A 22,606-nucleotide genomic window follows, 5' to 3' on the forward strand; every position below is an offset into this window, starting at 1 on the left:
CACTGAGGGTCGTTTTTTCATCTGTGAAATGGGGATAGTAATATCTAGATTTCCTTGAGTGGTAAAGCAAAGATCCCTGGGTAAATTAGGAAGTGTTACATAAGTACACATAAGAGAAGCCAGCTGTAATCAGCATATGAAAAGATAATGATCTTTAAACTTGAAGTCTTAAATTTCTAGGCTTCACCACAACCACCATCTTTTGAGATACACCATTAGGGCTGATTTTCCAACTCCATTGGCTACCATTGTGAAGTTGTTGCTGAGTACCTTCACAAATTATATTAATGATTTGGTCTTTCTGTTCCCCTCAAGAATGTGACTGAAGAGGAGACAGCATTTTGAAGATGTTTGAAGCCATCAGATGGCCTACATTCAGTGTTGCAGAAGTTCAAAGTTGCATGAGTTTTAAATTTCTCCATGTATATTGGCATGGGGCTTCTAAGCTTAGTCAGCCTTTTGTTTGAAAATGCTCCCTGAAGTGAGAGAGAGAGAGAGAGAGAGAGAGAGAGAGAGAGAGAGAGAGAGAGAGAGAAAGAGCATGTGAGCCATGTGGCTGGGGATTTTCTGGCACCATACTTCCTAAAACAAATCTTTGCTCTTGGAAAAAAAAAAGTGACCACAGAACTGCTGGGGCCAAAGAATAACAGTAGCTCACATCCAATTCAATTTGATTGAACAGGCATTTTAAAAAGACCTCACTGGAGTTTATAAAGACAAAAATGAGATAGTTCCTCCCTCAAGGAGCTTACATTCTACGGAGGGGAAGTGACATGTACAGAGATATACAAAATAGATAGAAGATGAGTACTGAGTAATTTCTGGAGTGAGGAGATAGAACAACAATTGGGAAATCAGCAAAGACCCCCAAAAGGAGGGAGCTAAGAGGTTTGAAAGGCAGAGGTGAAGAGGGATAGCATTTTGGGCATGAGGGACAGCCTGTGCAAAGACAGAGAGATGAGAGATGGAATATTATATACAGGGAAAGTCAAATAAACCAGTTTGGCTGGAATGTAGAGTACATGGAGAGGATGTGGGGTAGTTGAGTAATGTATAATCTTCCTGGAAAGATAGGTTAGAAGCCAAGTCATGAAGGGCTTTTAAGCCCAGAGTTTGTATTTTATTGTAGAAACAATAGGAAGCCATTGAAGCATTTTGAGGAAGGAAGTGGTATAGTTAGACCTGTGATTTATAAATATCAATTTGAACACAGATCACAATGACTATATATATCATGTTTACACAATGACTTGACTCACAATGGGAGATACTTTAATAGGTCAAGCATGTATATTGTGATTTTATCTATCTGGGAACTCTTTTCATCAACTCAGATTGTGACCATCTATAATTTATCACCTTAGAAAATTGTCAGAACCCTAGTGTAGTTAAAAACTTTGCAAATGGTCACACAGCTAGTAGGTGTCAGAGGTGAAGTTGGAACCCAAGCCCAGCATACTATTCACTATAACTCACCATTCTCTCTAAGGAAAATAATAAAGTCTATTATACTCCTAGAAAACAGGTGAGGAAATTACTTTTCTCAGAGTCACATGAGGTCAGGGACCTGCACCTAAATCTGAAGACTCCAGGATGAGAGTCTCTCCTATTATATAGTTTGGTCTCTTACAATAACTCTCTCTCTCTCTCTCTCTCTCTCTCTCTCTCTCTCTCTCTCTCTCTCACACACACACACATATACTTATGTATATATATATATAATATAATAACTCATACTTATATAATGCCTTACAAAGTGCTTTTGTCCATCAAGCTATAAACTCCTTGAGGTCAGACAGTCATTAAAAATGTTTTTTTATATCCTCGCCTCAGAATTCAATACAGTGACTTCTATAGGCTAAACAATTAATTCGTGTTTGTTACTGAATGAAAAGTCAGTGAGGATCAGTAGTGCAGGTATATCACACTAATTTTATCTATGAGGAAATTGAGGCTTAAAAAAGGGGAAGTGATTTATATAATGTCACATCACAATTAGTAAATGTCAAAAGGTTAGGACTTGAAATAAGATTTTCTGACTCAAAAACTAGTGTTCTTTTCACTGTGTCACAAGCAGGGCAAGGGCTCATGATATATCAAAGGCTCACAGAAAGTAACTGGATAACATGAAATGTGACTGGAGAATGCCAAGGGGCAAGATCTGGGTTTGATTTGTAAAATGTCCTGTCATTTGCAGAGACGGCTGTTAATCATTAAGAAAGTGTTTCCCCTGCCCTTGCCTTTTATTAATTTCAACATCAAGAGGTGCAGACGCTCATTGGGCCATACTTCACCTACAGAGAGAGCAAAGGGAGATCACTTGGAGGGTCCATATTTATCCTTGTCCACTCCTTCTTTGTATATGTAACCCATATAGAGAGGAGACAACACAGTGGAGAGAGGACTTACAGAAAATCTATTAGCTTCTCTGCTAGAGTGGAACTCGAATTCTGCTCCTAACTGCATGACACTTAACCCTCTGGTTCTGTGAAATGGGGATAATGATACCAGCTTTATTGCCGATCTGGAGTCATGAGCATCAAAGTATAGGTCAAAATTCTTTGAAGTCACAGTGCTCTGACTAGGTGTAAAGTGTTCTTGAATATGAACAAAATGAGCGGGTGGTCTTTAGCACTCCCTGAGTATTTAGAGCAGGGGTCCTAACCTAGAGTCTGTGAACTTATTTAAAATATGTATGTATGTATATATGCATACACAGATGTGTGTATATAATATATATTTCAATAGAATTGGTTTCCTTTGTACACCTATGTATTATCTTATATCTATTTATTTAGACATTATTTAAATGTAAATTTAAGCGTTATTCTGAGAAAGGGTCCATAGGCTTAGCCAGACTGCCAAAGAGGGTCCAGGACACAAAAATGGTTTAGAACCACTGGTTTGAAGAATTTAGATAAAGTGAGCTTTGTATATCAGCATATACAAAATGGCAATGAAGATTTATGGAACCTTGAGCAAATGTCCTTTGGCAAATTATAGGACCCACGAGTGTATAGGATGCTGAAATTTCCAAATTAATTTTTTGGGGCTCCAGGCTCTAAACCTGAGAGCCTTTCTGGGTTTGCTTGCATGATAGCTGGATTGAGGAAGAGAGAAGGGTGCATTCTAGATATCAAAGTGGTAACAAGCTAGATTGTCTGTGGTAAAGCCACACTGGTTCCTGTAGTATTAAATCACATGTATCAGATCATTTTGACACTAACCTCCCATCATCCTGGGATTAGTCTCTTGGATGTGGATTGATCGCATCTGGATTCAGTGTGCAAGGCAAAGGTGACATTTGGGACAACCACTAGTATGTTAGGTACATGGTTCCTTACTATATCAGAAATATTTGTCAATGTTCAGGAGTATTTCATAGATTCTAGTTAGTACCCCCTTTGCGAAAAGAGGAAAAAAATAAAATGAAGGGTAGCTATGATTGAACAAATTGTCCACAGAAGAAACCTGGCATCATAGCTGCATCCTCATCCCATCATGATGACCTCTTGAAACTATGTGGTTTAGCTGGGTGATGGTCACTGAAGCTATTGGGAATGACACTTTTCCCACAAGCACAAAATTGGGATACAGGCTTTCCAGGTCACACATTTTCCATATCGACCAAATTTTACATTCCCTCAAGTGAAGCCAGCAATTTCTGCCAAACTCTGTGGAAGGGTTTGTACATGGGGAGGACATGGCCAGGCAGGTCTCCTCCATTGACAACCTCCAGACTTGGTGGAATGGGCTATGGCCAATGGTGACCAGATGCAGAGAGAGGCAAAATATTTATTGACTGTTTCCTCAGGAATTGATGAGACTCCTCATCACATGGACAAAGACATGCTGTCTCTCTTTTCAGCCTGCTCCCATTAAGTAGGTCAGGCCCTTCTGGTCAGGGACAGATTCTCAGGGATTACTGAAGAAAAATGAGTGCCACCATGGCTTTATATGAAAGACTGTTCCCTTCTCTTGGAGAATTCCATCTTCTACTGGCAATGAAAGACAATTGTTTTCAGGTTGGCAGAGTCAAAATACAAACTTTTATTTTAAATTAAAAAAAACCCTTAATTACTTAGCAGTCTTGCTAATTAATTAACTACTGGACAAAATAGCAATGATCCCACTGTTACTTAGTTGATCTTAAAATATGACCTTACCTTCTTTTAAATACCACTCATCCCGCTTACTTTCCATTAGCCGACTATCTTAAGGATCAAACGTGTACCACTACATATTAAATGTCATTCTTTGGAAGCCACAAATTGAAGGGGTTTAACCAGATGTATTATTTTTTTTATAGGCAGATTAAGAGAGTCTTCACAATTCTTCTTGTTATCAGTATTTCATTTAGCTAACCATTGGGGAAGGGGGAAGGGAATAAGCATTTAGTTGGTGCCTACTATGTATAGGCACTATATAAATTCAAATTATTTCAATGGCATTTTCCTGATCTAATGAGCTTAAACTTTCTTTGGTAGTCAATGAAACAAGGAAGGAAGGAAACAAAAAATTATTAAACTAAGCATTTATGATGTGTCAGTACTATGCTAAGCTCTTTATAAATATTATCTCATTTGATCCTCACAACAACCCCATGAGGTGGATGCTATTATAATCCCCATTTTGTAGTTGAGGAAACTGAAGCACAGAGAGCTTAAATGACTTGGCCAGGATCACAGAGCTAGGATCTGAGTCTGGATTTGAACTCAGGTCTTTCTGATGCCAAGTCCAGTGCTCTATCCACTGCACTGCCTCATTGCCATTGGTTTAATCTTTATTTTTCTTTAACAGTATAAGTTTTCGGACTTCCTTTGCCTAAAGTTCTCTCTGCTGTTCTCATTAAGTAAGTTGTGTTCCATTTTATAAAGATGATATTCAGTACTTTTGTGTTGTTAGATACATGTTTTTCCTTGGAAAAATATGCATTGTTTCCCTAACTATTTAGCTATCTGCTTCTGTACATGCAGTCTATATCATAAAAAATGATGAAATGCCAAAATTAAGGCAGCTACTAGAATAGTTTCATACACAGTAATAGCACCTACATCTCCATTTTACAGATGAAAAAAGTGAGGGTCAGAGAGGTGACATGCCTTACCCAGTTAGTAATGGATAGTGCCAGGAGTTAGATAGTGGTATCCTGATTGCAAGTCTATTGTTCTGTTTGCTAAACCACATGATTTCATATATAATACTTTAGAAGGTCAGAAGAAAGTACAATATTTGAACTTTGTCCTCAAAAAGCCTTCAATACTGGAGATAACAGTATATGAAAAGCTGAAAAAGGGTTAAATAATCATGAAAGACAATAAGGGGAGGTCATTGTGGACTAGATTATTCAAGGAAGACTCTATGGATGAAATGGAATGGGGGGTAGGTCTTGAAAGATGGGTAATATTTGGGTAGATAGAAAGGGAAAAAAAGGTATTCCAGGTTAAGATAATCAACAAATGAAGACATGAAGCAAATGAAACGAATGTGTTTCAGTTGCAGTTATCATTTGACTCAAGATTTTACAACTGGAAGTGACTTACAAAATCAAGTAAAATGGGCAGGGAGGAGAAGACAGTTGCTTCAAGTCACATGACTAATTTGGTGGCCAAGTCTAAACTAGAACCCAGGTTTCCTGATGCCAAATCCAGAGCTCTTTACTACATACACATGCATATATACACACATATTTACATAATATAAATTTATGCATATATTACACACTAATGTCCACATGTTACACACATATGAATGTATATGTATATATGTATATACACACACACCTATTATTTCATAGAAATTCACAGCTAGAAAGGACATCAAGGATATATAATTTTATCCATACTTGAACAAGAATTAACCTGTACAACATCTACTAAAATGTACCACCATTCAAAGTCTTGTTAAAGACTTTTAGTAATGATGAACTACCTACTACTTAATTCAACAGGCATTTATTAAGTTTACTATGGGCTACCCCCGGTACTAAGCACCTGGGATATAAATAGAAGCAAAAAAGAAAGAAGTTCCTCCCCTCAAGGAGTTTATATTCTAAAGGGGGTGGGGAAGAATACACAAAAAGGCAATGGAAAGAGTTGGTGAGGGATGAGTTGGGGTAGAGGGAGAGAAGACTTGGTGGTGAAGTCCAGGAATGAAAGATAGTTGTCCTAGGTTCTTCCTTAAAATGGAGGTTCTGAGAAGAATTCATCAATGGGAGGAAGGGAGGGTAGCTGATTCTATTTTTGGAAAGTTACTAATATGAGGAAGTTCCTTTGATCAGTCCTAAAGCTGGCTTTCTCTGGTATCTACTCATTGCTCCTGGTTTTCCTCAAGGAGCATAACAATCAATCAATAGCCAATAAACATTTATTAAGTGCCTACTACATGCCAGGCATAGTCATTTTGCTTTTAGCAGAAAGTAAGCTTTAGCAGATATATGGATTATTTTGAGAAGAGGTCCGTAGGCTTCACTAGATGACAAAGGAGTGTCTATGACATAAAAAAGGTTAAAAACCCTTGGTTTATAATATGAACTCATTTGAATTACTTTAAAGAGGAGGAAAATGAGGGGATATGTATGGTATTAGTAATAAAAATTTAGAAACAATGGAGAAAAATAAAACTTGACTAAAAACACCAGTTAAAGCAGAACCTCACAAGAACACTTAAGGATGAAACTAAGAGGCCAACAAGCAGGAAAAAAGGAAAACATCTACAGAAAGTTTTTAGAACAAACTTTTCTCTCTATGAATGACAGTGAATCAATACATCTGAACTCTAACAGATTAGTTCCAGATATGCTATATGCTTATAAGAAAGTAAAAAAAAAGGGGGAGGGAATCAAGTGTTATTACTATTCCAAAAAAAAAAAACAATAGAAAGCATCACAGTCCACCCATGTGCTTACTTTCTTATCTCTACAATTTTTTTTATAAAGATGAAGGGCATAACTATGGAGGTGGAATATAGACTGTATTGCCACATATTTCATGATTAATGCATTGCATAGTTTTGCTGAGTCTTTTTTCTCTTTATTCTTTGTTATAAGAAATGAATCTCTAGAGAATGAGGATGGGGAAGGATAAATGGTCCATCTTTTAAATTAAAAAAAAATGGAGGTCTCTCTTTTGAATTTAAACATTGCTTTCAATGATGTAGTATGACTACAAATCAGGAAAATGTGCAGTTTCTGAACTATTATAACTGTAGGACACTTAAAGGATAATGGCGAGGCATGTGGTGGATACGAGTAGGCTGTAAGACACTACCAACAAAGAACTGTATGGGAGAAATTCATTAAGGAATATCATCAGAGAGACATACGATTTGGAGGGTAGGTAAGATGGTCATATAACAAGGTATATCTGATGGATGGCCTGCATGCTCCATGTAAATATCAATGGATCTGGAGAAAGTCTCTTAGCACATTGCAGAATCCCTCTCTGCAGTGTTTATGGGAGGACACATGAGAAGATGTGAATGGTTTATTATCTAAACCATTGGAATACCCATGTCAGTGAGACCAAAGGTCCATGGAGGTAATGATGAAAATACCACCAAGCCTCTAAGGTCTCTTTTTTTCTTTCTCAGAATTTCATCCCATCTAGAGATACTTTCAAGATACCATTTGATTGCATCACAGAATCCTAATATTTCAGAATTAGAAGGGAACTAAGAAGATGCTTAGTCTAGCCTGTATCTGAATAAGTGTAATATAATCAATGGATAATCATTCACCCACTGTTTCCCAAGGCAAGTTATTCCATCTTTTGTGTGACTAATTGGAAAATTTTCCCACACCAAACTTATATTTGCCTCTTCCCAACTTCCATACTTTGTATATAGTTCTGCCTTTGGGGGCAAGAAGAATAATTATAGTCTCTCTTCCACAGGACAGCCTTTCACTTACTTGATTACAGCTATCACATCCTCCCAAGTCTTCTCTCAATTAAATATCCTCAGTTCTTTCAGTCAATTCTCAAGTAGCATGATTTTGAAGCCTTTCACCAATCTTTACTCATTCCCTCTGGATGCTGGCCAGGTCCCTAAAATATACCACTTTCATCTTCTATACTTGCTTTAAAATATTTGAGTGGATGCTTTCCCTGTGTATTCACATCTGGTATCTTTAAGACAACTGTTTCTTCCCTTTGTTTTTCTTCATGTCTTCAAGATGTCATTCTTAAGAACATAGCATCCCTCTCGGGCTGATTTCCTGTGTAGAATTTTAGGTGATAGGAGTCATACTTTCTCTTAATCTTTAAAAATCTACTCTCAAAAAGTAATTTCATTAAAAAAATTAACAAACGTTTATTTTCCAATTTCCTATATCCCTCACATAAACAAAAAAAATCCTTGTAAATATCTCTATCCACCTATCTATCTATCTATCTATCTATCTATCTATCTATCTATCTATCTATCTATCATCTATCATTGTTCTTCATTATTTGTGGATTCTGAATTTGCAAATTCATCTACTCACTAAAATTTATTTGTAACCCCAAAATCAATGTTTTCACAAACATCCATGAAGTGGTGAAAACTTTGAATCAACTCATGTTCATGTTTCCAACTGAGGTCAAACAAAGATATGCTCAGTCTTCTTGTTTCAACTCTCATACTATAAACAGGTATCCTTTTTGCAGTCTATTTAGAGTCACTTTTTCTCATTTTTGTACTTTTTGTTGATGATTTCACATTGTAAAATAGTCTTCAAGTGTAGTGTTGAAGGTGCTGTCTAGTGTTCCTAAATGCAAGAAGGCTATGACGTGCTTTACAGAGAAAATATGTGTTGGGTAATCTCCATCTAGGTATGAGTTATAGTGTTGGTGTCTGTGAATTCAATGTTAATAAATCAACAATATGGCACAATTGGAAAAAGAAAGAGGGAATTTGCTTATTTATATGTGAGGCCACTCTAGAAAGTGCTAAAGTAAATGTTGTGATCAGAGGCTTATAGAAACTTAACCCTATTTCCCCTAAGGGCAATACATGTGTACATACTTGCATGTGCATGTGTACACACTTGTGTGTGCATGCATGTGTGTGTGTGTGTGTACGTACACATCTATCTCTTCTATAGATATTTCTACCTGTTCTCAAGCAAAGAAATGTCCTCATTGTCTTTGTCCAAAAAAATGTCTTATTTCTAATCTTGCATCCATAGATACTGTCAAGAGGTGACTAGCATTCTTTGTCTCTGGTCCTGTGGAATTGTGGTTTGTCATTGCATTGATTGGAGTTATCAAGTCTTTCAAGGGTGTTTTTCCTCTATAAAGTTGTTATTAATTAATTTTTCTCCTGGTTTAATTCACTTCTCCCAGCGTCAGTGAGTTCATAAAGATCTTTTGGGTTTTCTCTGAAACCATCCATTAAAGCAACTCTTAAATAAAAATTTAGGGTGTATGTCTCCATTCCTAGTTTTCCTCTCCTTTGTCACAAATTCCCATCATTTCTGTCCCAGCGCCAATTTAACTTTGTTAATGAGACTCAGATCCAGAATTGAAGTTTCCTAACTTTTAGCCTCTTTTGTCTTTTGAATGAGGAAATAAATGATCATTTAGTTACCACAGTGAGAACTATAGCGGATATCCAGATACTTGAAATGCGTCCGTTGCTATGATGTAATGCATTCATACTAGTCTTGAGCCCTAGTCCCCAAACTCCTTTTCTATTTCTTCTTTCTCTTCAGTTCATCTGCAGTATATACCAATGACAGTATTCTTTCTGTCTTTGCCTACTTTTATCTTCATCAAAGTGCTGTCCACCTTGGGTCCTCCATTTGGTTTCTGGATTCTGTCCCTTGAGTGTGTCTTCTCATTCTTTGTTCCCACTACCTTCCTTTTAACGACTCTCTTCCTTTTGAATAAGATAGACCTTTTAAGAGCCATATTCCTAGTAATAATAATACCTAGCATTTATAGTACTTTACAAACATCTCATTTGATCCTCTTCACAGCTGAGGGCAGTAGGTACCATTTATTGCCGCCATTCTACAAATAAGGAAACTGAGGGAGGCAGAGGTTAAGCAACTTATTCAGAACAAATAGCTAATAAGTGTGTTTTGGATTTGAACTCAAGTGCTTCTAATTTGTCATCTAACACTCTATCCACTCTGTCCACAGAACCACCCACCTGCCTATCCTGTTCTATGCCATTGTATCTCACAAATGTTTTTGATGAAACTTTTCTCTCCTTACTCTACTACTTTGTGTATTTTTGCATAGACACCTGAAGCTCTGGATTTTAATGGAGAAGTAGAACATAGTTGTAAATACAGTGCTGGGCTTGAAGTCAGGAAGAGCCTACCCTCTAGGGTCTAGCCTCTGAGGAAGTGATTCGGCCTTTCTGAACCTCAGCTACCTTATCAGTAAATGGGAATATTAGAAGCCTCAAAGGGTCACAGGGTTTTTATGAGGTTCCAATTAGATGTAGGTAAAATGCTTTGCAAAATTTTTGTGTTATACAAATGCTAATTAATAGCTAACATTTATATAGCACTTACTTTGCATCAAGCACTATGCTAAATGCTTGATAATTATTATCTTATTTGATCCTCACAACAAACCTGGGAGGTAGGTGCTATTATTATCTCCACTTTAGAGATGAAAAGACTGCGGGAAATAGAGGATAAATGACTTGTCCACAGAGCAAGTAAGTGTAGGAGGCTGGATTTGAATTCAGGTTTTCCTGACTTCTCTATCCACTGCTTCATCTAGCTACACTTAAAAAAAAATCTCCTAGAAGAAGATGCTTATTAGTCAATCTTATGGTTGGTTCCATTCTTAAATTTTCATCTTCTATTAATTGCTAGGTATCCTTATGGATACTTTTCTCCCTATAGTGTATCTACTTGCTATGGCACCTTCCTTGCTCAATATATTTAGGGAATTTCCTCCTTCCTCTTTCTTTGCTGTTGAAAGGCATTTGGAGTTAGATTTGTCAGACTCCAGGCAAATATATTTTTACCAGCCCTTGTTGAGAGTACTCTATCTTGAGTCAAGAGCTTGTCATTTTTGTATTTTAAGCATAAATTCCAATCATATTCTTAGATACCATCTTTTAATTTTTATTTAGTTTTGGTTTAAATTTTTTTATTTATGTCTTCTGTTTTGATATCACCTTCATTCCCAGATATGTTCCTCTCATATCCTCTACATAGCAAGTCATCCTTTGTAATAAAGAATAAGAGAGAAAGATTGAAACAAAAAGCAGTCCAGTAAAACTAACCAGCACACCAGTCAGGTCTGACAGTATACATATACAGTGTTCCACATGCCTAGTTTCCCACCTCTTCAGAGAAGGTACATTTTTTCATCTCTTCTTTGAGGCCAAGCATGGCCATTATAATTGCACAGTGTTCATTTTTTCTTGTACAGATTTCATCTTAACCTGCTATTCACTTTCCAGCTGATTCATGTGGCTAGTCTCTACATAAATCACCAGAATTGGGTAATGGTTGTCAGGTCTGAGACGATTCAGTAGGCTCTTCATAATGTTGCCCATGCATGCTGCTGGAAGAAGGCATACTTTCTGATTTTTCATGTCAGGTTGACTTATGGACACCTTAATAACCCTCAGCCAGGAGCTGTGGACCACTGGGACTCAGTTCTTCCTCCTGTGGCTAGGACTAGTTGTTCTCTCTCCTTCCTGGCACCGCCTGGAGATCTTCAGCATCATTGCATGAATACAGGAGGCTGCTTTCTCTATAGTAGGCCAAGCTGTGTGCTTCAGGGGAAGAACTTGGATCCTATTACAGTATTCCGTTGGTTCATTGATCTTAGTCAGGGAAGCTATTGATGACTTTTTCAATAGGGGAATGGCATAATGAAGATGATATTTGAGAACAACTAAACTCTCAGTGGAATGTAGGGTGAGAGGAAAGGCTGATATCAGGGAAGAGAAGAGACAATTACCTAGATATGGGATAGTGAGGGCTAAAAGCTAGCTGAGTACCTGGGTGTTTTGAGTTGTTCTGAGTTGCTTTTGTCTTTCCATTTACCCTGTTTGAATGTTTCACCCCCACTCCCCAGAAAGTCTGAGAAAAGTAACCTTCCCTTAAGTAAGTCTTCAAAACTAGTTCCATAAATTTTAAGCCAGCTAATTCCTAGCCAATAGCAGCAATACAAAATAAGTATAAGACCAGCCATTTGGTCTAGCCCTTCTTATCTATGGGCATTCATGAGCATAGTGGAGAGAGAGCTGGCCTCAGAGTCAAAAAGAGCCAAGGCCTAAGCCATGCCTTTAACACCAAATGGCGAGGTGTCCCGATCAAGTCTTTCAACCTTTGGTGCATTAGACAACTCTCTAAGACTATAAGCTGCAGAGAAGGTGTTCATGTGCATTGGTAGAAGAAATTTCCTCACTTGGAAATTCCCAATACCAATGAAGTCAGAGGTCTAATTGCTATAACTATCCCTGTCCTTATTCCTATCTTTTCCACATGTCATATAGCTAATGGGTTGAGTTCTGGAGAACTGAGGGTTGAATCCTACCTCAGACACTTATATCTACAAGGTCCTGGGTAAGTCATTAATCTTCTCTGAGCCTCAGTTTTCTTCAAAACAGGAATTATAGCAATATCTATTCCCACAGGATTTCTGTAAGGTTCAAATAATATTAATGGGAATGATGATAATGATGATGATGATGATTTTCTTCTGACCTGGGATCTACAGCTGCATTGTTGCTATCATTGGATGGGTACCTTGGTGGTAGGAATAATCTACCCTGGGGGAGTAGTGAAAGTTCTAGGTGGAATGTGATTCTGGGGATAGTATAGTTTTTCATTGGTTAGCTTACTTTTCTGCATGGCTACCTTTTTATATTAGGAAAAGAGGTACCTAATGAGGGTAAGTTTGGGCAGCTTTAGAAGAAGAGGACAATATAATGAATGATAGAGAGGTGACATGCATTTCATAGACCAATTAGTGTGGGTCACCATTGATAAAGTACTGGTCTTTTCCATTCTAAGTATGATAGCTTCCCTTTTCTCCCTGATTGATACTGTGTAGGACCACCAACTGCTCACTCCCCATTTAAGGTTTCCTATTGACTAATTTTTTCTGACAGATTAAGATCAAGAATTATAGATTTAGAACTAGAAATGACTTTAGGCATCAAGTCTAACCTCTTCATTTTTTAGATGAAGCAAATAAGGCCTAGAGAAGCCAAATGACTTATCCAACACAGTGTTAGAGATGGGATTTGAACCTAGGTTGTTTGACTTAGAGTCAGTGCTCTTTTCACTATTGAATCTCAAATCAGGTTCCTTTTAAGGTGCTTGGGAAAGGGATAGTGGTGGTCAGAATAGGTAGGCAAAGTAGAGGAATGTCCATGTCCAGTGGGCTGGTATCAAGGGAAGGATATTTGGTATTATTTAATTTTTGAACCATGAAAAACCTGCCTGTACTGTATTTACATGGGCTTTCTCTCCCTTTCTGCTTTTCTTTCTTTGTCCCTTGTCTTTCCCCTTTTTCTTCCTTTCTTCTTGCCTAGGTGTGTTTGACAACTGCTCCCATGCTGTCAGTGACAAGGGTTGGGCCTTGGGTATCCACTCACTGGAGCATCATGGGAGGAAGGATGCTCGTTTCTTCTTTTCTCTCCGCACAGACCGTGTGAAGAAGGCTACAATTGTGACTGGGCATAGCCGCTACTTGTCAGGTACATGGACACATTTAGTGGCCACTTATGATGGACACCGCATAGCTCTGTATGTGGATGGAGCTCAAGTTGCTAGTAGCCTGGGTCAGTCTGGCCCCTTGCACAGCCCATTTATGGCATCTTGCCGTTCTTTAATCCTGGGTGGGGACAGCTCAGAGGATAGGCACCAATTTCGTGGGCACATGGGCAGTCTGACTCTCTGGAATACAGCACTTCAACAAAGCCAGCTCCAGCAGAGTTTCTTGCAACCAAGTGGGTATGGGGACTTAGCTTCCTTGGCACTCAGTGCTAATTTCGCTCCAATGGAACACCAATGGGTAACCTTTAAAGATGGGGAATTTCCAAGTCTTGAGATGCTCCAGGATCCAGAGCCTGAGCCTGAGATTTTGTACCCTCTCATGCCTCCACCTTGTGGGCGAACTGCCTGTGACAATGTGGAGTTGATCTCCCAGTACAACTGGCACTGGCCACTGAGGAGCGAGAAGGTGATCCGTTATCAAGTGGTGAATGTATGTGATGATGATGGATTGCACCCTACTGTCAGCAGCGAGCAAATCACCCGTCAGCATCAGGCATTGAGTGCAGCCTTTAGTCAGTACAACATCAGCTGGCAACTGAGTGTCCATGAAGTGCGTAACTCCACCTTGCGCTATCGGGCTGTCCTGGTGAACTGTGAGCCCAGCAAGATTGGCAATGACCACTGCGACACTGAGTGTGAGCACCCACTTACTGGCTATGATGGGGGTGACTGCCGCCTTCAGGGACGCTGCTATTCATGGAATCGAAGGGATGGTGTGTGCCATATGGAGTGCAACAACATGTTGGATGACTTTGATGATGGCGACTGCTGTGACCCTGATGTGACTGATGTACAGAAGACCTGCTTTGACCCTGACTCACCCAAGAGGTAAGAAAGAGGGGTTTGGGTACTTTCTGCCTCAAGATTGAATTCATGACATTTTCTTTTTCAGAGTCCTAGGACCCTAAAGAATGTGCACACTAACAAAACAAAACAAAAAAAGAAACAAACCAAAAAACAGAAACAAACTCCAAAGCTCCTGCCCCATAATGTGAATTGTTTGCTATTTAATAGAGGTGTACATTGAAATTAATCAAGTAATACAAATTATATGTTAGAACAATTTCTAAAGATTTCTTGGTAATTAGATAATTATGGGTATTGGTACCCCAGTCATGTAACGGTGGAAAGAATGTTGATTTTTTAAAAAAAATATTTATTTGTTTTTGGTTTTCAGCTATAAGATTTTGAGTTCTAAATTTTCCCCCTCTCCCCCCTCCCCCCTCCTGAAGATGGCATGTAATCTGATATAGGCTATACATGTACAATCATATTAAACATATTACCACATTAGTTATGTAAAAAAGAATCAGATCCAAAGGGAAAAACCAAAAGAAAGAAAGAAAAACAAACAAAAAGAGAGAAAATAGTATGCTTCAATCTGCATTCAGACTCCAGAGTTCTTTCTCTGAATGTGGATAGCATTTTCTATCTTTAGTCTTAGAATTGTTTTAGATCATTTTATTGCTGAGAAGAGCTAAGTCTGTCAAAGTTAGTCATCACACAATGTTGCTGTTACTGTGTATAATGTTCTCCTGGTTCTGCTCACTTCACTCAACATCAGTTCATATAAATATTTCCAGCTTTTTCTGAAGTCTGCCTGCTCCTCATTTCTTGTGGAACAATAGTTTTCCATTATATACCACAACTTGTTCAGCCATTCTCCAATTGATGGGCATCCCCTCAATTTTCAATTTTTTGCTACCACAAAAAGAGCTGCTATAAATATTTTGTACATGTGGGTTTTTTCCCCATTTTCATGATCTCTTTGGGATACAGACCTAGAAATGGTATTGCTGGATCAAAGGGTATGCACAGTTTGATTGCCCTTTGGGCATAGTTCCAAATTGCTCTCCAGAATGGCTGGATCAGTTCATAACTCCACCAGCATTAGTGTTCCAATTTACCCACATCTCCAACATTTATCATTTTCCTGAAGAATGTTGATTTTGTTGGAGGAAATGAGGGGTTTTGACTCAGTGTCCTTTTAGGTTAATTAATGCTCATGTGACTTTGGACAAGTCATTTTCCATCTCTAGGAGTCAGTTTCCTCATCTGTGAAAGTGAGGGATGATCTCTGAAGTCTCTTTTAGCTCTCATAGAGTAGCTTGGTAGTGCAGTAGATGGAGTGCTTAAGAAGACCTAGTTCAAATCTGGCCTCAGACACTTGCTAGCTATGTGACATGGATAAGTCACTTTGTCTATCTCAGTTCCCTTGTCTTGAAAATGGGGATAATAATAGCAATTATCTCCCAGGGTTGTTATGATGATAAAATGAGATAATATTTGTAAAGCACTTTGTAAACCTGAAAGATCTATATAAATGCTAGCTATTATTACTATGTGATCCTAGGGGGTAGGTGGAAGGGAATGAGGTCGTATGGATGCCTGTAACAGGAGGCCACTTCTAGAATCAATAAGCCTTAATAGCATCATGGATTAACATTATAAGATGCTTGAGAGTATCAAAATATGAAAGCCAAATCCAAAGAGAGGCTTTCTTGAATAAATATTGCTTAAAATGTGACTATATTTATTATCACAGCAAAGATTCCCAATTGTTACTGTGCGTGAGCCTCATTCTGGACCCACTGTAGAATCCCCAGGAGAGAGATAGAGATTCCCAATCCAGTCACCATTTCTCCATCTTCTTTTCAACCCCTTTCTATTCCCACTCCCCTCCTACACACACTAAGGCAATTGCCCATTCAAGAGACCACTTCTGCTGAGAGGTTTCTCGAGATCATTCAGGTGCCGTTTCATCACCGTCCCTTCCAGCTCTAAATTCTGTGAGCATCATCATAACTACTGAGATTCATAGAGTGCCTTAAGATTTGTCAAGGCCTTTCTGTAGGTGACCCCATTTGAAACTCCTAACAAAACTCTGAAGCAAGTACCATAGTTGTTACTATTAGCCCTGTTTTACAATGGCACTTGAAGATGAGAATGTTTAAGTGCCTTGCCTGGGGTAACAAAGCAAGTAAGTGTCAGAGGTTAGTTTTAGACCCCTGTATTCACGACTTTGTTTCCCAGGTTCTGCCTCTACAATATTTCCTTGGTCTCCAGTTGCCACTTCCCTCACTTGGACATTATATACCTTAGTAATGTACATAGACAAATAGATGATAGATTGATAAATGATAGATAAATAAGTGGCAGATAGATCATAGATGATAGATGACAAATTATAGATAAATAATAAATAGATGATAGATTGGTAGATGATGCCTCAGACACTTATTAGCTGTGTGATCCAGGCAAGTCACTTAACCCTGTTTGCCTCAGTTTCCTCATCTGTAAAATGAGCTGGAGAAGGAAATGGCAAACCACTCCAGTATCTTTCTCAAGAAAACCCCAAATGGGGTCATAAAGAGTCAGACATAACTGAACAATAACAAGGCAGCATGATGTGGAAATGATCAGGGAGGCACTGAAGGCTTGGTTCTGGGGAAGATAAGGCAAAAGCTCACTTATCTATTTAGCCCCCTTGTCAAAGAAAGGCAGTCTCTTTCTTCTCTGGCACTGAAGATGTCACACTTTCATTCTTAGAGGACCCCTGTTACCTCTACTTACTGCTTTCCCCCCATCTCCCCCTCCCAGCAAAGGAAGATAGAGGAGCAGATTATTTTAGTTAGTAGTTGCTATGAGCTCAGAGGGTGATTCATCCTATCTTTCTAATTTAGTAGAAAAAAATCTCCTTCCATGCATCATCCTTTCTTTGAGGACCTTCAACCTACGGTGAGGCTGAAGAGAGAGAAATATAATGGCACAGGGCAGGTGACCTTTTGTCCATCTTTCATAGTTTTATTTCTGGCTCAGAGGCTTGTTTGACTATTCACTTTTCCCCATCCTCCTTCTCTGTGTAGATCTGTATTACAAAGTTATGGATCACTTTGCTTAGTTCTTGGAGCAACTTATAATTAAAATTCATGCTTAACTTTTATGGGAATTTAGTCTACTGAACCCAAATCTCCACGCGGGCTCAAAACAGAAATAAAGGACAGGCTAAGGTACTAGGTTATGACACAAATTAGGGGTTCTTAACCTGGAGTTTATGCATTTTAAAGGGGATCTGTGGATAGATTTAATGGAGTCTGTGAATTTTATTTTGGTAAAACATTTGGATAACTATTTCAATATAATTGGTTTCCTTTGTAATCCTATGCATTTTATTTTGTGCTCTTAAAAACATTATCCTGAGAAGGGGTCCATAGGCTTCACCAGTCTGCCAAAGGAATCCATGAAACAAGCAAAAAAGGTTAAGAATTCTGACACTAGATGGACTGTCCATACTTTCAACTCATAGGGATCTAGCAGTTTGGGGCACCAAGTGATGCATAACTTGTGGGGTGAGTGAACGTATTGTGTTATTCAACCACTAACTTATCCTCCTGGTTAAGAGCTTTCCATTTACCTAGAATTCCAGTTACAAGACAAACTTCAAATTGACCAACTAGGATTTTTAAAAGATGTGGATGAAAGTTGGAAGCAGGGACGATTAATAGAGGGTGAATGTAAAAGGTTGACATAGTTTTGTAAGAATAGTTCTAAGAGTGCCAGAGTTTAGCCATGTTGATAAAAAGGGGTTTTGGTTATACTGGCTTTTCCCAAAGAGTAAGATCTAAGGAATGGAACTATCATTTGTGGGGAGGGGTAGGATAATGGTAACCACCAACAGAAAGAATGAAGCACTGCATAATTTTGCTTTTGTTTTCTCTGCCAAGAATGAGTGGCAGCAAGAGGTATAGAGAGTACCAAATATAGATTAAGGAAACCCTGCCTTCAGATTCCATCTCTGATGCTAGGCTAGCTTCATGAGTATAAGCAAACTCTCCTTAGGCAACATTCTAAGACTTATTTACTAAGCTTTATATAATCTGAATCTAAAAGCCCATTGGCATGGAACTGCCCTTAGTGATGAGTTGCAGTCTATATTGGTGGAAGGAGTTCCCACACAGCTGCAAAATCAAAGCCCCTTAACGTATTGACGTTTCTCTGCAAAGGAGAATGGTCATTGGATTGGAATAATAAGATAACACATTAATAGGCAGTTGACAACTTAAGAAAGGTAGGGTTGTAATTAGAGATAGTTGTCCTTGATGAGTTCAGATTACCAGTACCACATAAAATACATCTTGAGGTACCGAAGGAATTTACTGAACTATGCCTGTCTGAAAAATCATGGGGAATGGGAGAGGTATCACAGGATTGGAAAATGGCATAAATAGTCCCATCTTTCAGAAATGAGAAGAAAATGGAATTTGCAAACTACAGGTCAGCGAGCTATACCTTGAATCTTGGCAAGATTCTCCAATGTGTTATTAAAGAGATGATGAGGGCAGTTTGGTACAGTGTATAAGGTGCTGGATTTATAGTCCTAGGACTAGATTTTAAAACCTGGTTTTGCCACTTACTATTTGTATTCCTTTTGGGAAGTCACTTCATTTATCTGCCTAATTTGTTAAATGACTTGGTTGGACAAAATAACATCTAAGGTCTCCCCAGCCCTAAAGCTGTGATCTCCTGAACACTTACAAAAGGAAAAGATGGTCACAAAGTACTAGCCCATCTTCAGCAAGAAAAACAAAACAAAACAAAACAACAAACGAAAGTACCAAGTCAAACTTCGACAACCTAATTTCCTTTTTTGGAGGGTCATTAAACCATGTTGTAGATGTAGTTTGTCTGCAGTTCAGAAAAGTACCCAATGAGTGCTCATCCTATTCTTGTAGGAAAGATGACATTGACTAGATAATAGTAGTCATCTGGCTTTTGAATGGGTTGGGTTGGATCTATAGAGTAGTAATTAATGTTTTGATCTCAGTTTGGAGCACCTTAGCATTGCATGCTTGACCCTATGCTGTTGAACATTTTTGTCAATGAGTTAGATAAAGCCATAGGTGGCACACTTCTCAAATGAGAGAACAATGAGGAATAGTCGACAATAATGACAATTGGGATTCACAAATAAGCAGGCAAGTGTTGAATCTGACAGAGTGCTAGACTTAGAGTCAGGAAGACCTGAGTTCTAACTCAGTTTCAGACATTTACTTGTTGTGTGATCTTGGGTGAGTCACTTGATCTCTGTGTGCCTTTGTTTCTATATCTGTAAAATGAGGATAATAATACACCTATTTGCTGGGGTTATCATTAGGATAAGATGAGATAATATTTGCAAAACACTTTGCAAAGTTTAAAGTGCTATGTAACTCCTAGCTATTATACTTTACATCTGTGAAGGATGAATTGGCTGAATCTAAGAAGATGAAATTTAAAAGGGTTAAATTAATACTTATTGATACATAGATACATTTGATGACACATTGGCAAATATACATGTCCTGTCTATTGATTTTAAAGAGCTAATCTCATTTAAGGGCTTATTTATTTCTAATTTAATTTAACTTACCTCAATGAACAAAAAATACTTGGGTTCAAAAAGTCAACATCACAAGTGAGAGATAAAAGAGAGGTGTGACTAGTGAGTAGTTGATCTGAAAATGACTTTGGGGCTTTAGTGGATTTTAAGGTCACTATGAGTCACCAGTTTGTTATGAGAGTCAAAAAATCTGACGTGAAAATGGACTGCACTGAGAGAGAGAGTGTCCAGTAGCACTGTACTCTGACCTGATCAACCTGCATCTGGAGCACTGCATGCACTTTTTGTGTCTCATTTTAGAAATAAAAATGGCAAACTGGAGACCAGAGGAGGACAACCAGAGTCTGAAGGGCTTCAAAACAGTAAGGATCAGTAGAAGGAATAAGGGATTTAGACCAGAGGAGGGAAGATTTAGGGGGTCCTGATAGTTCTCTTCAATAACCTGAAGGCTGGCAAGGGGAATTGGAATTAGGTTGGTTCTGTTTGGCCCTGGAGGATAAAACTAGGAGCAAGTGGTGGATGTTGCAAGCACAGATGTAAGGAAAGTCTTCCTAATAATTAAGAATAATATGAAAGTGGAATAGGTTGCCCCAGGAAATGCTGAGGGCTCCCCGAGTAGACATACTTAAGCAAAAAAGATTCTTATTTTGGTAGGGATTGGATTAGATTTCCTTTGAATCTAGTTGTGAAGTGTACTCCCTCCTAAACTACCTTGTCTTCAATTACTTTGTACATATTTATATTTACTCCCTTTATATTGATGATGCTTACAAACTTTTATAAGTTGAATACCTCTCTAGAATGTCAATTTTTATAAGGAGGGAGTTTGCTTTTTCTCTACTTGTGTCCCTAGCACCTAGAACAGTGCCTAGTGTATAGTAGGCACTTAATACTTAATTGATTGATACGTGGGTACATTTGATGATAACATTTACATGTCCTGTACATCAGTTTTTAAGAGATAATACTGTTATAAGGATCTATTTATTTATTTCTAATTTACTTTATTTCAATGAACAGAAATGTAGTTTCTCTCCATCCCATCACATGTACCCTTGCAACAAATATGCACGGTTAAGGAAAACTAACATTTACCATCCCCACCTTCCAAATATATGTATATATATACACATGTTTATAGTACTGATGAGAGATAACACTTAATAGTCTTCCTCATCCTCTACCCTCCCACTCCAAAGTCCTCCTCAAAGGTCCTAAAGAGCCAAAAGAGAAATTAATTTCACAAAAATTCTTGTCCCGGAAGCAACTAAGAGGATGAGATAAGCTAAAGAATACAACATCAAACATCTGTAATCCAGATGGGCATGCTGTCAGGGGGCTAATATTTATCAGGCTTTAGGCCACGCAGGAGATGTGAATTATGGACAGACTACCTGGCCAATTGTGAAGAATTACATCAAGCTGCCAAAGTGGCTAGTTACTGAGTGGGGGTGGTGGTGGTGGTAGGTTCTAAGTAACTCCACCCAGGGAGGTTCTACCATGGGCCAGGGACAAGAGAGTAGGACACTTAAGGGAAATGGAATCGTGGGATTCAAGATCCCGATCAAGTCAGTTCTGGGAGCTGAGCAAGGAACATCTTTGGCTCCCTAAAGAAAATGATCTTTCCCCTTAGAACTTTTCTGGGTTTCAGATTCCTCCCAGACGGTTCTGTTCTTTCTCTTAAAACAAGGACAGAGAGACAAGGGTCTCTCTGCTGCTGCCCCTGCTTCTTTTGCCTTCCTGTCCCTAATCTCAGCAGGGACCAGCTCTGCAATTCGATGTTTGCCTTTCTTTGTTGGCTTCTGTGTCTCGGTCCTCTTTATTATAATAGGGGGAAACGTCATAAAATAAAAACAAGTGACTAAGCGAGGCTTAACTGGGCCATCAATCACTCCGTCTCAGTCCAAGCTGTGAGGCAGACAATGGGTGTTGGGTGCATTTGTTTTCTAGAGTTATGTGTTGGGGCCTCTGTCTCTGTGTGTGTCAGAGTGACTCATTGTCTGTCTCTCTGAGTCCCTCTCTGCATCCCTTCCGTGGTCTGCCTCCTCTCGCCAATATTCCGATTTGGGGTGGGCTGGGTGTATTAGAGGCAGTGATTTGAGAGAGAGAGCTTGCTGTCCTCTGCAGGAGCCCAGATTTTCTGCTTAGAAGCAGACAGGTAAGAGACAGTTAGAATCACTGCAGCTGTGTGTTCAAAGTGAGATATTCCCCTAGGAAAGTGACGAGGGTGTGTGTATCTGTGTGTGTGTGTGATGGAAAAGAGAGCAAGTGGAGACGTTTGCTGCCCATGAGGCCCCGCCAGTACCTGGTTTCTCAGGACTAGCTCGCCTCTCCACTCACCCATCCTTGCTGGTGGCTGGGCCAAGGGAACGGCTCAGCTGGGGCCCTGCAGTGTCAGGGTCTGTTAACCATCATCCAGACTTCATTATAGGTTTCGTTTGAAGTCAGGATTGAAAGTTCCCTGAAGCCAAAAAAAACATGCA

The 22,606-nt window shown here is 38.8% G+C and overlaps 1 protein-coding gene across 1 annotated transcript in view; it reads left to right on the forward strand.

Moving 5' to 3' along the window:
* Positions 1-22,606, forward strand: part of PAPPA2 (pappalysin 2) — a 326,265-nt gene that overhangs the window by 36,199 nt on the left and 267,460 nt on the right. Inside the window, 3 exon segments of the mRNA XM_027868368.1 lie at positions 13,501-14,572; positions 20,424-20,485; positions 22,441-22,554. Coding sequence (XP_027724169.1) covers positions 13,501-14,572; positions 20,424-20,485; positions 22,441-22,554 — 1,248 coding nt within the window.

Source organism: Vombatus ursinus, unplaced genomic scaffold (genome assembly GCF_900497805.2).
Source record: "Vombatus ursinus unplaced genomic scaffold, bare-nosed wombat genome assembly UNPS02014789.1, whole genome shotgun sequence".
In the NCBI taxonomy this organism is placed as follows: Eukaryota; Metazoa; Chordata; class Mammalia; order Diprotodontia; family Vombatidae; genus Vombatus; species Vombatus ursinus.